Source organism: Scophthalmus maximus, chromosome 3 (assembly GCF_022379125.1).
Source record: "Scophthalmus maximus strain ysfricsl-2021 chromosome 3, ASM2237912v1, whole genome shotgun sequence".
Lineage (NCBI taxonomy): Eukaryota > Metazoa > Chordata > Actinopteri > Pleuronectiformes > Scophthalmidae > Scophthalmus > Scophthalmus maximus.
Genome location: NC_061517.1, coordinates 16,945,082 through 16,960,374, shown reverse-complemented (window position 1 = coordinate 16,960,374; position 15,293 = coordinate 16,945,082). Strand labels below are relative to the sequence as shown.

General features: G+C 41.8%; 2 protein-coding genes and 1 long non-coding RNA gene across 12 annotated transcripts in view; 2 read left to right on the top strand and 1 right to left on the bottom strand.

The window, feature by feature from the left end:
• mgll (monoglyceride lipase) overlaps positions 1 to 13,362 on the top strand; it is a 33,195-nt gene extending 19,833 nt beyond the window's left edge. For all 6 annotated transcript variants that reach the window (XM_035646330.2, XM_035646334.2, XM_035646333.2 and 3 more), the window contains 4 exons: positions 3,735 to 3,845; positions 4,103 to 4,192; positions 6,002 to 6,217; positions 7,244 to 13,362. In XM_035646330.2, the coding sequence (XP_035502223.1) occupies positions 3,735 to 3,845; positions 4,103 to 4,192; positions 6,002 to 6,217; positions 7,244 to 7,375 (549 nt within the window). In that variant the 3' untranslated portion in view covers positions 7,376 to 13,362. The remainder of the gene's footprint in view (positions 1 to 3,734; positions 3,846 to 4,102; positions 4,193 to 6,001; positions 6,218 to 7,243) is intronic.
• On the bottom strand, positions 4,094 to 14,121 carry LOC118317539. The gene is made up of 3 exons (XR_004795450.1): positions 13,984 to 14,121; positions 4,350 to 4,413; positions 4,094 to 4,229 (listed from the first exon to the last, which is right to left on the bottom strand). It is a non-coding gene; the product is annotated as an uncharacterized LOC118317539 (long non-coding RNA).
• prkar2aa (protein kinase, cAMP-dependent, regulatory, type II, alpha A) overlaps positions 13,865 to 15,293 on the top strand; it is a 42,312-nt gene continuing 40,883 nt past the window's right edge. Inside the window, exons 1-3 of one of the 5 annotated variants that reach the window (XM_035646325.2) lie at positions 13,865 to 13,962; positions 14,656 to 14,716; positions 14,847 to 14,930. The gene's annotated coding sequence lies outside the window, so the exon portion shown is untranslated. Of the gene's footprint in view, positions 13,963 to 14,502; positions 14,525 to 14,655; positions 14,717 to 14,846; positions 14,974 to 15,293 lie in introns of those variants that run through there. The other 4 variants (XM_035646321.2, XM_035646322.2, XM_035646324.2 and 1 more) reach the window with 4 other exon arrangements.

Genomic DNA, 15,293 nt, shown 5'->3' with positions numbered 1-15,293 from the left:
CATGGTGTATTGCTTCACTAATTACTCAATGATTTAATTATTACTTTTGAATTTAGTAATAACCCATTCAAAACTGTTTTTTGGTGTGGGGGAAAATCCCTTTGATGGGGTTTGTGGTTTTTTGTTTTTAGCTTTATTTGACCTCTTAAAATGGGCTGTTACATCACCTCACTATTTGGGAGAGAACTGCAGAGCAGAACAAGCTTTTATGGCTCATGAGTTTCCATACAGCAGTCCTGCATATTTATGTAAAGCGTCGGTCTGTGTTCAAAACAGTCTGAGGCTGCGGTCACACAGATGCAAATAGTTTTGTGTAAACTGAACTGTGGGACCCCGGATGGCGGCCGGGCATCTGTTTCCACATCACACTGAATGTTAAGGCAGTGCTGTCCCTAGTCGCAGTGATACCTTCTTTTAATCCCCCGTCCCTCTTCTCTCTTAATTCTTTCCTACATTTTCCCTCCACATGTGACTTTTCATCAGACGTTTCTCCTTTGGTATGTGCTACCATGTCACTTATGCCATGGTTACCTGTCTTTTCAGCATCTATTTCCAGTCCTCCACAGTACTTTTTATGTTTTCCACCCCCCATTTTTTGGGTAATTTCCTCTCAATTTCTTTTTCATCACCCTTGCTTTCTTTTCTTTCATCTCTTTTCCTGGCGTTACCTTTCCTGGGAAACAAACCCTGAAGTTCGGGGGGAAGCCCAACCCAAAGCAAATGTTCTGTGTTTTTACAGCCGTCACTTCCCAGTTTCCCCATTGTTGTGGCTACTCATCCTGTTTCCATTAGACTGTCCCTCTGCTCCTCCACTTGTATGAATATCTGCGCAACGGCCCCAGAAATATGTAAACACCGCAAAAACAACTCAGACCAAGTGTTTGGGGCACTGCGCCAACGATAAAATCCAGAGGAGACTGTGGTGCATGGTTAGTTTTATCCTGTTAACATCCAAGCTAGATGTGGCGCTAAAGGCAGTGGTGGTCTGCTGGTCATATGGGTGCAGATTGAAATATCTCAACAACTATTTGAGGGTTTGTCATGAGCTTTAGTGCAGACCTCAAAGATGTACAGAGGATGAAGCTTGGTGACCTTGTGACCCCATCAGCAGGCCAAAGTTCTCACTTATCCTCAGTGAAATATCTCAGCATCTAATTTGACGGATTTGGCACAAAAACAGACATTCATGGACATTCTTGAATTTGCAGAAAACCACTCCGTTCGTTCTCCATTCACTGTTTTCTATGTAACAGATGCTCAGTTGTTTACTCTATAGCAGGCAGTAAATTGAGACATCGGACATTTGCTAATCATTTTGCATTGCCCCTGACAGCCGTAATAAATTTTGCACTTGGCATTTGAACACAAAAATGTTAATAATAAGTTCATAATTTCCCAAAGAAGTATCACACAAAACATCTGAGGAGGTAGAAATGTAATATTTGTGATGAAGGTGAATAGTTGTAGTTCAAACTCATAAATTACATTACATCTTCTACACCACAATGACTAGGGTCTTTTCATTTTCATCATGATGAAGCAGTTGTGGGGGAAGTGAGGCAGTTTTGACGGGGTTGTATCAACTGCCTCCAGCTCTGGCTCCTTCCCACTCTTCCTTATTTCACTCCTTCATCATCAGCATTTCTGGCCCGGGCTGATTTTTCCTTCTTGCTCTGTGCCAGAGTCTTACATAATGGTTATTTACCTTTGCTCAGCTTTTTAAGACTCTCTCTCTGCATCTACTCATTCGGTTTAATTTGACTCTGAACCATACTTCGGAGTAGGCGCTATATAGGGATTGCAATATGACTATGATAGATAGTCCCTATAATGTCGGTGTATTAGCTCCTCGGGCGGTTTGTGACAGTTGAAGTTCACCCAGCGCACAATACCAGCATTCATCCTCTCAATCCAAGTTCAGAGAAAGATCGTCTCCAATGAGCTGCTCAAAGAGCGTCTCTGTTCCAGTCCTCCTTCTGCGTCGACACTCCCTTCTCTTCCCTGTTCACACTTATCTCTCTCAGTCATTCAACAAAATGGGTGTGTGCGTGTGTGTGTGGCTGTCATGTGTATGGTCCAGAATGGTCTTTGGCACCATTTGACATGCTGTTTTCAAACATGAACTCTGGACTCTCTGAACTCAGAGATTTTCCTCGGGGCCTGGCAGGAAGAGTTCCGGACACTGTTCCGAGCAACATTTGAGAATTTCAGGACAATGTCCGGACATAGGCGCATGTCTGAGAGCGGCTTCATTCATCCTGGTGCATTTACTCAGGACTGAAGTGCATTAAGCCGATCAACCAGTTTGGCCATCTTACCTCGCCCAAAGGAGGTTTCACCACTTGCTCGAGTCACATCTCCGCATGTGTCGTGGTGTTTACACGTGGATGTCCCAGTGTAGGCTTGTCTGTAAGCCTGGAGTGTGTGTTGGAATCGAACTAGCCACCCTCTTTTCTTCCAACTCTTGTGTATTAGTGTGGGCACATGCATGCATGCAGCAGTGTGTGAGTGGGCTCTTGTGTCTTTAGGGAGTGAGATTTTCTGCCGAGAACTGTTTTGTCTTTCTCTTCTTTCTCTCTTTTCATGCAGCGGGCCCGCCATTGGTCCCAGAGCCTAATGAATATTCACATAAGTGACAAAGAAAGCTCACATAAGCAAAGCTGAAGCCAATTAGTCTCCAGAGAAGGAAAGAGAGAGAGAAAAGGGAGAGTCACTGTGTGTGTGTGTGTGTGTGTGTGTGTGTGTGTGTGTGTGTGTGTGTGTGTGTGCGTGTGCGTGTGTGTGTGCATGTGCGCGTGTGTGTATGCGTGTGTGTATGCGTGTGCGTCACTTGCACTTGTTGCAGAGTCCACGTCAGAGTTAACCATGGCAAATTGATTTGTGTCTTGGCCGTCACAGAGCAGCTAATAGTCATGGCCTTACATCATGGGAATTAAAGCACAATCCTGAATGTCGCCAAGGTGTGGCCTCTCACTGCTGCGCGCCGCAGCGATGCGGGACACATTGCGCCCCGAGAGCTTGTGCGCTCACTTTATGTTCTCTCCCAGTCCGTGTTGTAGAGCAACGGCAACAAAAGACCAGGGTGGGAACTGGAGCCCGTCTAAACAAAAGACGGATTGTTTTATGTTTGTCTTGACCCCCGAGTAGTGTTCCCACTGCTCTCTGCATCAGGACCCCTCACCTACTTTGCCAAGACCTTCCCAATCAAGTTAGAGGAGAAAAAACACACACCCTTTCTTCTGTTACATGTTTTTTTGAAGCAGTTTTAAGTTTCATTAATATTAAAAACTCAAAAATCCATCCATCATCTACCGCTTTATCCATTTAGGGGGTCGTGGGAGGCCGGGGCCAATCCCAGCTGTAGCGAAACAATGTTGTCATTGCACAAACTTCTCAGGTGGAATGTGTTTTAAAGTGATTTTTTTTTAATTTTTCTGTAGTAATAATGTGGTATGTTTTACAAAACTTGGTAGTTGCCTCTCTGCAGGAATCATGTGTTTTTTTCTTTGTTTTTCTGTCCAAACACCTGCTCTACACCTCGCCTCAAGCTTCCTGCACTGAACAATCTAGCTGCTATATAATCGTCTTAACGTGCAATATTTATTTCTTTTAAATTGCACGGTCTTAAAAAAATTCCTTAAATTACCTGAAGAACACATTTTATACAACTGAAAACTTTAAAATGTCCAAATCATTAACAAAACATACTATGTTCTGCACTTTCCCCCCCTCAGGGCGGTGCCATCTCCATCCTGACAGCCTGTGAGAGGCCCAGTGATTTTGCTGGAGTGGTTCTGATAGCGCCGATGGTCCAGATGAACCCGGAATCTGCCACACCGTTCAAGGTCTCACATAGTCACACTGTACACTCTGTCTCTCTCTTTCCTTTTAATGTGTTTTTAAATCCCGCTATGACATCAATCATTGTATGGAACCTGCATGGGAAAAGGTGACTTACTGGGTTTCCTCAAGATTTCACAGTAGTGTCGCTTTGTAACAGTTATCAGATGTAAAAAACAAAAAAACTGGGAGACGCTGATGAGTGAAGATAAACTGAAATTCTTGGCATGTTTTCTTTTTCTTTTTTGTTTGCTGTTGGCAGGTTTTTCTGGCGAAGGTCCTGAACCACTTGCTTCCCAGCCTCACCCTGGGCACTATGGATTCTAGATGGGTCTCAAGGGACAAGACGAAGGTGAGAGACGATTGTGCGTTTGGGTGGCTGGAGCTGTCTGTAAATAGAAATATCAGATGTGGCTGTAGCAGGAAGTAGAATTTACAAGGTCTCAAGGGGGAAAACTTGCATGTTTGTTTCATGTGGATGTGTGTGTGAGGGGGTATTGTGTTATTACCAATAGGATCCCGCATCCTGCTACATCCACTTCCCTCGGTGTGCTGGAGGAAATTGTGCCATCACTTCTTCCCGACACAATAGATTCATTAGGGGAAAGAAAGATTAATTCGATTAGATGATTAACAGCAGAAAAAGATGACGTGTGACTGGGTGTGTCACTCTTCTTGTGAAGTAAAGCTGGATTTATGCTTGACTCAGATACAGATTACTCCACCATTGGCTTTGATTCATACATAGGGCAAGGATCATTGTGGGGGATGAGAGGCTGCTCCCATCTGGAGGACATTATTGTCCCCCAATATGTACAAAAAACAGGTTCAAATGTCCATTATTCCACAAACAAAGCTTTTAAAGATGCACAAAAATTAGGATGTCCAGCTGGTCTGGACAAAATGTGTCTGTTATTCCAGAGCGGCTTCCAGGTGCAATGTAAGTTGAAGTGTTGGTTACGTCCATTGATGTTCTACTGTTGGTGTGTGGACAATACCCTGTGATTGTTGCTGCAAACCAATTTCATCACAGCCATAGATAGTACATTTCAGCACTGTACGTCAGTTGTACATGATTCAGGCTGTATTATTTTCTGTATTATTTACTGTATACTGCCACTGTGTTGCATTCTTTCATTGTTCCTCAGTAAGTCCAAATCTGTGGTGATCAAAATGTCTTTTTGTGGGATGATGTGGTCTCAGTCTGGAAAATGGTGCACTCTTCAGTTATTCAAAGAGACGCTGCTTGAGTTGGGGTGGGCCATTAGCTCTGTTTACATAAAACATGAATAGATGGGTGGGTATGTGACCTATGTCAGAGCGCGTATGGAACTTGAAAGTTTGAACCTTCAATGTCAAAGGAATGGGGTGTATCCTCCTCCCTGCAACTCTGATTTACTCTAATGTAAACCATCTTTTTCGTTTCATCTGGTGCTCCTGCTCTATCTCTCTGTTTCTCTTCTCATTTTCATTTCCCTTCCCATCAAGGTCCCACGGCCACTAATAAACCACAATTACTCACATTTGCCAACTCTCAGAGTTTTCCCAGGACACTGCTCGTTCTCGTCTTTTCTTGAATATGGCTACTTATCAAAAAAATGCAGGCCTCGATACCAATATGTCCCAAAATGTTTTTGTTGCTATGGTTACATTAAGAGAGAAATGGAAGGGAAATGGACAATTTTAGGTAAAAGAAATGTCTTTTCACATTTCAGTCACAAATTTCATTTTGTGTGTAGCTAAGGAGTGAAACACATTTGTGTTAAATCAAAAAAATAATATATAATAAATAAAAAGAGGGAGTTCATAAAACCCCAGGGCCTACATCAAAGTCAGCCAACCATCCAAAGGAATGACGTCATAAATGAAAGCATCGTCTACCTTTCCAAACACACTCAATAACATCCATTCTAAAGCAGATTGTTAGCCCTTATACAGACAATTTAATGTCAAAACATTTCCAAGTCTAAAATATGTCATTTTATTTTGAATATGTTATATGCTTTTTTTCTGCACAACCATCTGGAGACCCCAAGAAATGATCTTGCGACCTTGCCGGGGTCGGGGCCCCCAGCAATCATTTCTGGGACATTATATTGTCTAACAAAAAGTGGTCTCGACAGGCCTATTCTCACGTCCCGTCTGTCTCCTGACCTGCCAGGTGGAGGCATATGACACGGATGAGCTGAACTTCCACGGCGGGCTGCGGGTGTCGTTCGGCATGCAGCTGATGGGGGCTGCGACTCGCATCGAGAGGGAGATCCCGTCCATCAACTGGCCCTTCCTGCTCCTGCACGGCGATGCTGACAAGCTCTGCGACATCGGAGGCTCGAAGATGATGTTCAAAAACGCCCCGAGCTCAGACAAGAAATTGAAGGTAGGGGTGGGTTTTTTCAGTACATTTGAGGGGAAGTGAGTGATGGAGTCTTTTAGTTTTTTCCCTTAATTGTGTTCTTTTTTTAAACGTTCCCAAGCCAAAGCATTCATCACATTGACAGAACTCTTATTAAGCAGCTGTCAATTCATATTGTTCACTTTGTTCTCTTTTCTTCTTCACTTGTTACCCACAATGTCATACGAGCAAGTCACACTTGATTTTTCAGGAACTTACTGCATCTGGAGTTCAAAAAAAGTTGATGGTTTTGTGGCTGACTGATACAGAAACTACAACTCTGAGCAGTCTGCAAATCTTTGTTGTTACCTCTGACAGCTGAAAACCCAGTTTATCACTATAAACCCATCTTATAGGCACTACTGTAGAGCAGTGACCAAATTAAGTAGAAGTTTGGAAATGCTTTATAGAATAAAAACCCTCCAGCGAAAACATTTTACTGCACAGACGAGGCATGTTCCCTGAGAAACAGACTGAGTCCTTCCTCATCTGCAGAAGGAGGTGTGTTTGGAAAGAAGGAAGTTCATACAAAGACAATTAGCGAGGACGCCTGCTCTCTTCATATCATTTCATGTCTGTTCCTTCTTTTTTCTCCTGCAGCATCATGAGACAAATGTAGAGTGTCAAGTGGTGCTCATGAGGGGCAGTCACTGCTCCATTACATCTTGTCAAGGAGATGGTTGGGGTCAAATGTCTGGGGCTTTCCAAATCAGAACACTGGTTACATCCACACTGCCATGTTTTTTGTTTTAAAATGGCCTTTTGAGATGGAAAGGATCTCCAGTGATGAGTTTTAAAAACGAAATGTCGTTGCCAAGGAGTATCGGGAAGTCTGCTGGTTGATCATTGAAAAGCGTCTTTGTTTATTTGCATGATGAATTTGTCAGTCAAGACTGACTTTGACTTTGATGTTCTCCAAGTAGACATCAACTAACCTTTATAGAGTTTAACTTTTTTTTAAACGTCCAACTGGTCTCGCTCTTACTCGTTGCTTCCAAATGTCTTTCCCAGGTCTATGAGGGAGGCTACCACGCCCTCCACCACGACCTGCCAGAGGTGGCTGAGTCCACGTTGAAGGAGGTGACCAGCTGGATCACCGAGCACCTGCCCGCCAAGAAATCACCGCAGCCGCAAGGCTCGTAGACTTGAAACTGGCCCAACCCAGTCAGCTCTCCAATGTGACAACCAACCTTGACGGCTGTTCGCTTTCCAGGAGACTACCAGGCACAACAGTACTCCTTCACGATCTAGTCTGAGAAATACATCGGCGTATACTATAAATGGACTTTTGTTTTGTCAGTATGATAAAATTCACCCTTATGTACTTCAAACAGAAAAGAAAATACCACTTTCTCCTGTGTACCTGGCAATCAGCCGTGAGATGTAGATTGGGTGAAGGAGCCAGAAACCACTCCTCTTTATAGATACTAAGCAGCAGTGGTCAGCAAAACATACAATCATCTGCTTACTTGCAAGCACATGTGGTTACAATTTCATCATCTTCATCAGACCATTCTGAAGTGCAACTCAAGACAAGTAAAGTTTAAGCTACAGTTCGAAGTGCAATAATTAAGTTTTTATCTCTGTGTTCATGCAGGATAGATTTTTTTTCTTTTTAATGAATACGCCTCTGATCTGCACAGGGACATTTCCTTTTTTAGTTCATCCCCCAGTCAGGTCAGAGGTTCAGGATCAGCAAGAGGACAGCGCCTCTGGAGTCGCTGTAGCATCTCCAGAGAAACTCAAACCTAGTTTTCTCTCCTCCGCATGAGCATCTTGTCCTCCGTCTCTTCTGCCTCCTCCTCGATTGCACTGTTTTACAAATATTGTAAAATATCACTTTTGACACAGGCATTTCTTTTAGAGATACTTTTAAACTTACACTCTAGGCACAGGTCACTAGGTCCAAATAATTATACTGATTTTTGGATGTTGTATTGTGAATTCTTTCAATGGATCCCAGCAAAATATATAAATCCTTGCATATTTTTTACCACCAATACAGAGATATTGTAATAATTTGTTAGTATAGAACTTCCCCACCACCTTGAGTTTTTGACCAATGGTCTTCTGGATGAGTTTCTTAATACAGTAGTACACTCACTGATGTTCCTTGGTGAGCAAAGTTACGGTAAATTTATTGGAGGCAAACTAAACAGGTGAAGCTGCCTTTGTCTCTGTCTCCACAGGTGGGAATTAGAGTGTGAGCCCAAAAGGTCAAGAACCCAAAGGTTATGTCCTCTCTGTGGCCTTTGACCTTCAAGGTCACCATGGGCTCGGCTGTGGAGAGTCGCTCTTTGAAGCCATAACTTGATTAAACTCAGGCTGCAGACTGGAGCGCAGATGGGAAACGAGAGGGACACCTCCATCTGTCAATGTGGACAAAAAGTAGATCCCCTTTGCTCATAAAGCATCTACCATTTAACCACTCCACCTTATAGTAATGTGGCTGCACACCGTTCTACCATGGGTGAGCACTGTGGAGACCCAGCCTCTGTCTCAGAGGCTCGTCATCTTTTTCTTTTGTGTTTTTGGGGGGAAAACAGGATGTTCAACAGAATCGAGTGATATGTTGTAAATAATCCAGTTTATATAACAGATACATACAGGGCCACTGCTGCTATTGAGGACACTGGTGTGACCTGCACTATTTCTTTATTTTGGGGGAGTACAATAACAATTTATAAATGTACTCATGTTGTCTATTTTATAGACTGATTGCAGTTTTCATTATATTCAATTTATAATTAAATATATGACGACCTTCAGTCGACCTTTTGGCAACTCTCATTCGTGATTAAGGGGAAACTTGGTTTTCAACAAAACCACTGCAATAATGTCACAGTATCCTTTATTTTTGGTAGCTGTTGATTATAAGCTAAACAGACTCACTCTGAGCTCATCATTTGACAATGTCTGGAACACTGTAATTAGCCTGCGTTGCTACACTTGCTAGGCTTTTTCTACCTATCAGTCAAGCTTGAGAACCTCTCGGCAGCAGGAGTTTCAAAGTCAACACAGTCCTGGTGGCAATTCATGGAAATCATCAGACGTTCATAGAACTTAGTGTCTCCCTCTGCTGACTCTAGACATCATGCATGTCCTGTAGAAAATACATCCAGTGTGCATCCGACTGTGTCACTCTAGTGTTGTAGTTGTTTTGTATCACTCCGACTTAAAAGGGACTCATGCAGAGAGTGTAGTGGAGACACCAAGTGGTATCCACGGTGACCGTTACTCATGTGTAACCACGCCAGCAGTCCAGCAGCGAGGTAGAATCTTTTTTTCATTCCATCGTATATGTGTAGTAACCAGGGTGATCACTATAAGACTGGAAGGAAGAGATACAGTTCTCTCTCTCCCTCTCTCTCGCTCCCTGTTGTTCTCTCTTCTTTTCTTTTTTTTTAGTTGGTGTGGTGAGCAGCGCTCTTTGTTCCGTCCATCACAGAGCCCTTTGTTCTGCTACAGATGTAAACATATTTTACTGTCAGTCATCCACACTACATCTACACTGCCCCTAGTGGTCAATTGGCAGAATAGCAACAAGTCAAATAACATTTTTGGTTTCTTTTCCTAGCTGATGTTTTGGGAATTAGCTCCTATTTATTTAACAAGGGTCACATCACTCAGCTCAGCTTAGTGCTATATGTTACCACCCCAAACGGCTTCAAGAAAGAAAAAAAGTTGACATTTCTGAGCCGGCATGCAAGAGTGTGACCTCTAATTGTGGGCCTGCAAACTGTTCTCGAATCTTGGGGCCACATTGCCACTGGTGCAGTACAGATGGAGATCTAATGTGTTCCTCAATCCCTGTAGGAGTCATAGCCACTTGAAACACAATCTACTCTTGATTGTGCTGCAGCAGGCACGCCACACGCAAAAAGGCTGCACACAGCCCCAGTAGAGTTCAGATTCCTAATAGCAGCCCTGCTGCACTGCATCAGCACAGTTGATTTCACCGGGCAGGAGCCGATGGAACGGCGCGTTTCAAAAGCCCCACCTGACAGACTACACACAAGTGCATATTACTGCGATGGGGGCGGAGAGCGATGGAGATGGAGTGAGGGCAGAAGAGAGAGAGAAAGACAGGAAGAGGGCTTTCAGTAACCATGGTAGCAGCTTTTTTTTGTTCTCCTCCCCAAGCATAATTAACCTGTGAAAAGCATGTTTTTGTTGATGGTGCAGACGTTGCTGCTCTTTCAGGGCTGGCTGTCCATTTGCTGCTCGGACAAGTCCCTTTTGTGTGAGCATCAGGATAAGGCAGCAAACAATTAAACATCATCAGCTCACAGGGTAAGAGGTGCACACGCTCCCTGAATTCAAATCAGGCCCGGCTGCTGTTTTTGCTGAAAACACACACAAATCTATTCCTCACCCTGAATTAAATGGTGGAGGAGAGGATGAGTGAAATTAAGGAGGCCCCTTCTTTTTTCACTGTTTCATTCCTACTCGCCTGTCGGAAAGGTGTGCTATTCCCGACACAGTCCTTACATCTTGTAAAGCCATGTACTGTAAGCACCCCACCAGGATGTCCATGCGGAGAGGTAGCCGTGTATAGATGCAGTGCTCTTATTATGTATTCATCTTTTTTATTCAGGACAGAAGTTCTATATTTAGTAAAGTGGGGAAAATAATGAGGGCAGGAAACGGATGAATTTAACTGACCTTTTCTGATAAAGTGAAATTAATTTTCCTTGTCCTTTTCCTTATCAATGGGGCCATCTGGGTTTCTTTTTGTTTGTTTTCCATTTTTGACTTTATGACTGTTTCTAAATAAAAGAGCTGTTATATATATGATGCAGGACCAAGGGGCACAAGCCAGAGATTAGAGTGCACCGGAAAGTTTGCATGAATGAAGACAGCGCTAACAAGAGCAGCAAGATTTTGGAGAGGTCTTCTCCAAAATGCCACGCATGCATGGAAAAAATATATTGTACTTGGTAGAATGGTTGATGTTGCAATTTGGAACAACCCCTAATTCAAATCTTGTTGTTTTGTAAATCAACATTGTTGACTGATATGATTCATTTGTAGTTACTGGACTGCTTGCTTAAGGAACATAATTGTAATACACTGTATAATTGCATAGCATTGCTAACAACACTTGATGGAAATAGAAAAAGTATCTTTTATTTCTCTTGTCTAGAGTATTTATAGGAACTAATTTGAAGTATGGGCTTCTAAGGCACTTTTTGTTAATACCATAAACCAGACACACATGTCATTTTTACTGTTGAAGATTCATGACACTTGTCAGGGTAGAAACTGGTTCAGGATTGTATACATGTAAGATTAGTAATCCCAAAAAATTAATGACAATGTTTTTGACATGGTTTTGCATAGAAGAGTATTTTACTACTGTGTGTTTATGTCGCTGTTTTCTTGAAAACACTCAAGTCTCGTTGCAGTTTGTCAGAGAACGTTGAATGTTTAAATTGAGTGAAATTAAAATGTTTCTATTTTTTAACAAGTTTTTTAACAAGTTGGGGAAACTTGTTATTCTTTCCCACGTTTGCCTTCACTTTATGACTCAGATACAGTCGTGTCCATTTGAGCTCCTGTTGAAACTCTCTCATAACAAACACAGTAACGTTCAAATACAGTTTGCTTGAAGACTAAATTGTAGATATCAGGTTTTCTCCCAAGAGCAGCTTTTTTATGAGGGGAAAAAAAGCCTCTGATTTATTTCTTAGGAATTCCACATTTTCATGGGAAAATCCACTGAACGTTTGTCTATTTTTGGATTGTGGTCTTGTGTTGTTTGTGCCTTATTACTGTGACGAATGTGTATCTGAATTTCTCTGTTACTCTGGTTTTCTGACATTATATCATTATATCTGTGTCCAATTCTGGTTGAGTACAATTCTCTGTCTGATTGTCTTTTTCCTGTCCATGTCTTTCTGTCTGTCCGTTCATCCATTTGTCTGTCTGTCTGAATTTCTGTCCAAAATCGGTTTCTGAATATTTCATAGACATAGATAAAACTCAGAACAACTATTTTTTGTCACCCACAGTATGTAGAAACAATAGGGAACACTTTTGCCCTGCTGTGCCATAATGGCATAATGACTGTATAACATTTGGAACATGACTGTTTTCCCCCTTTGGTTTCCAACAGAAAACAACAAGAACCAGATATGGGTTTGTGAGTCCGTCACTGTTACTGTTATGTGTGGAATGGCTGCTTTTCCTTGTCCTTATTTGTTCATGTTTGTACTGGGAGGCCTTTGTTAAGGGGGATGATGTTTTTCAAACTTTCCCAGTCAATCGAGAAGTGTTGTTAAATGAAAACGCCTAAAATGAAAGAAATCATCAAATCAAATAACATTTTTAAAAAACCTTCAAGGTTAAAGCTGTGGTTTAGGTTCCATTCAAGCAAAAACTGTACAATAACATATTCACAGTTGCACTGTATGTGTTGTTCATTACTTGTACTCTGCAGTGAATCTGTACCACGCTATCCATGAATAAACAAATACATATTCGTAGTCACTGGGGAAGATCCTCATCTTAATTGTGTGGGAAATTTTGAAATCCATCGTCACTCAAGGATTTTCAATCAGTTGTCGAGGAGAACTCAGCTATGTGATGTAAAACCCTGGAGACAAAGTGTGATTTGTCAAGAATAGCAATACTCATCCCAAACAGACATACAGTATTAATGTTATGGAGGATAGAGCGCTCGCTTTCTCATCACACCGTGGAATAATAATATAAATCCAACTCTGACATCAACGTACAACATAATCACTCACAAGGTGGGAGTTGGTGTTTTCAGGCAGCACATAATGGACCACATTAAAGATCATGTTACCACGTCACATTCTTGAGTTGACCTTGTGAAGTCATGTGTTGTTTGATTTCACAGTTGGATGTTTTTATATATGTATGAATTTTCTCTGTGAAAAACAGTGTAGCCCAAACTTAACAATACTCAAATCCAAATGTAAATCACACTAATGTCCGAGTCTTCTTCAGCATCAGACAGTTGAATTCAAGTGTGACATTGTATACAAGATGTATATACAGTAAAATGTGATAATTTACATACTTCTGTTTAACTGAAGGCCAAACTGCTTGTTACTACATTGTTCATATTCTCTGACAGAATAAACTATATGACTGTTTAACTGTGCAGCCTGACTGTGATATTTCCACATCTTTTCTCCACGATGGGTCACTTTTCTTTATGTTTTATTGGTAAAATAAATTTGGACAATGGGTAAATTCAGCAAGAGAGGAATATTGATCAGTGTGTGGATCATTGTTCTCATAAAAGAGATAGTATTTAGATTTAGTTACTGTTTATCGGCACAGTCTCCTCGTGTTGTTCTGAGCTGCAGTGATAGAAAGAGAAACTAAAAATCATCTTTATTAAATTCAAATGAAGCACTAATATTAATCCGTCTATGTATTGATTTTGTGTGATAATCTCTCCCTCTGTTTATTAGAGTGGTCACACGAATAATCCATAGATTTACTATTTAATACCTACTGTCATTTATCAATATCTGCTGCGCTTTTTTGTTTGTCACCTTACTCTAAACTCCTTTTGTCCCTGACGGGATCCTGTAGAATGGTGACTGGTTTCCAGTGCTCTGATTGGTCAGTAGTGGGGCCGTTGACAGGCTTTGATCACTTATCTGGAACGTAGCGGTTGAGTATAAATAACCGTCATGATTTGTCCCGGCAAGAAGAGAACCATCAGCTTCGAAGGACGGAGAAGTTGTGTGAGTTAAAGCTTAATTTACCTCCATAACCGCAAGTCCTGCTTCGTAGTACAGACCCCCGGGCTGTTGCAGAACTTGAAAAAAAGGTTTCGCATAACATCACCTGAAGGCTGAGCTGGTTGTTGTGTGGGGGGATCGGCCACTAGATGTCGGTATTGCATCACAAATCATTGACGACAGTCAGAGTTGTATGAATGTAACGCATAATCCTAATCTGTGAACAACACAGGCAAGGCATGAATGAATCAAAGATTTGAATGATCTTTCATGACGCTTTTATAATGTCACGCCACATATCTGCCCTTATTTTACTGTCGTCCAAAAACACAGGTCCTGGTGTGATAAACTATTGCCACTTTTTAATCTTTCACCACTAACCTATTTTGAGCCCCTGCAGTATTTGTCACACTTTAAATCAAACGTGTGGCGTGTTTTTCCATTACTGATCATGTAACTTGGTCTGAACAGTGAAAGGTGGTAAAAAAAATGTTGATGAAGGAATTAGACCATTGCTGTTTTTTTGCCTCCCTACATTGGAGACTAATGCACAGATGAGAGAACAGTAAGGATGAAATGCCACGTGGTTAAAAAGCCAGATAACCCACACCACTGCAAGCATATACACTAGAGTTTTCATTAACTCTGTCTTTTCCTAGTAAAACCTATCTCCTCTTGTCCTTCTTCCTCTCTCAGTCATCCTAACATCAATACCCGACAATGACGAAAGAGTAGAGGGGCTAAATCATCAGTAGAGGTAAGGAGAGAACAGAAATCAAAATATGCACACTACATACATTCATACATCCACAGATGATCTATTTCACCCTTATCGCCATCGTTGCCTGTGCTTTCTCCGCCTCCCCTCGCTCTCTATGAATATGTAGGCTAACAGCTCTCCGTGAGACATTTTTGGCATTGGCTGGAACCACATTAGCAGCAACTCCCCAAAGATGGCACTTCAGGGAAAGGCAAGACCAAAGTCCTGACTGTACATGTGAATATTTAGTAAGGGTAAGACCACCATTTGTTCATGTTGCTTTGGGCCCAGTGGGAAATCTTTCCACAGAAAAATGTGATCCCCTGGAGGTGGGAACAGAGACACACGTCTAATTGCAGGCTAATTAATATACAGTACATACAGCAGTGATTATCCATGACAGGGGAGAACAGTGATATTCACATGCTAATTGATTTCAGCAGTTTAATCCTCCACCATCTACCCGGTGATGTGGATTATTTTGATGAGTTTGGGTTCTTTGAAAACAGTTTGCACAGATGGGAGATGAATCTGTGACAAGAAATCTATTTTTTTAAGAATGTGTTTTTTATCC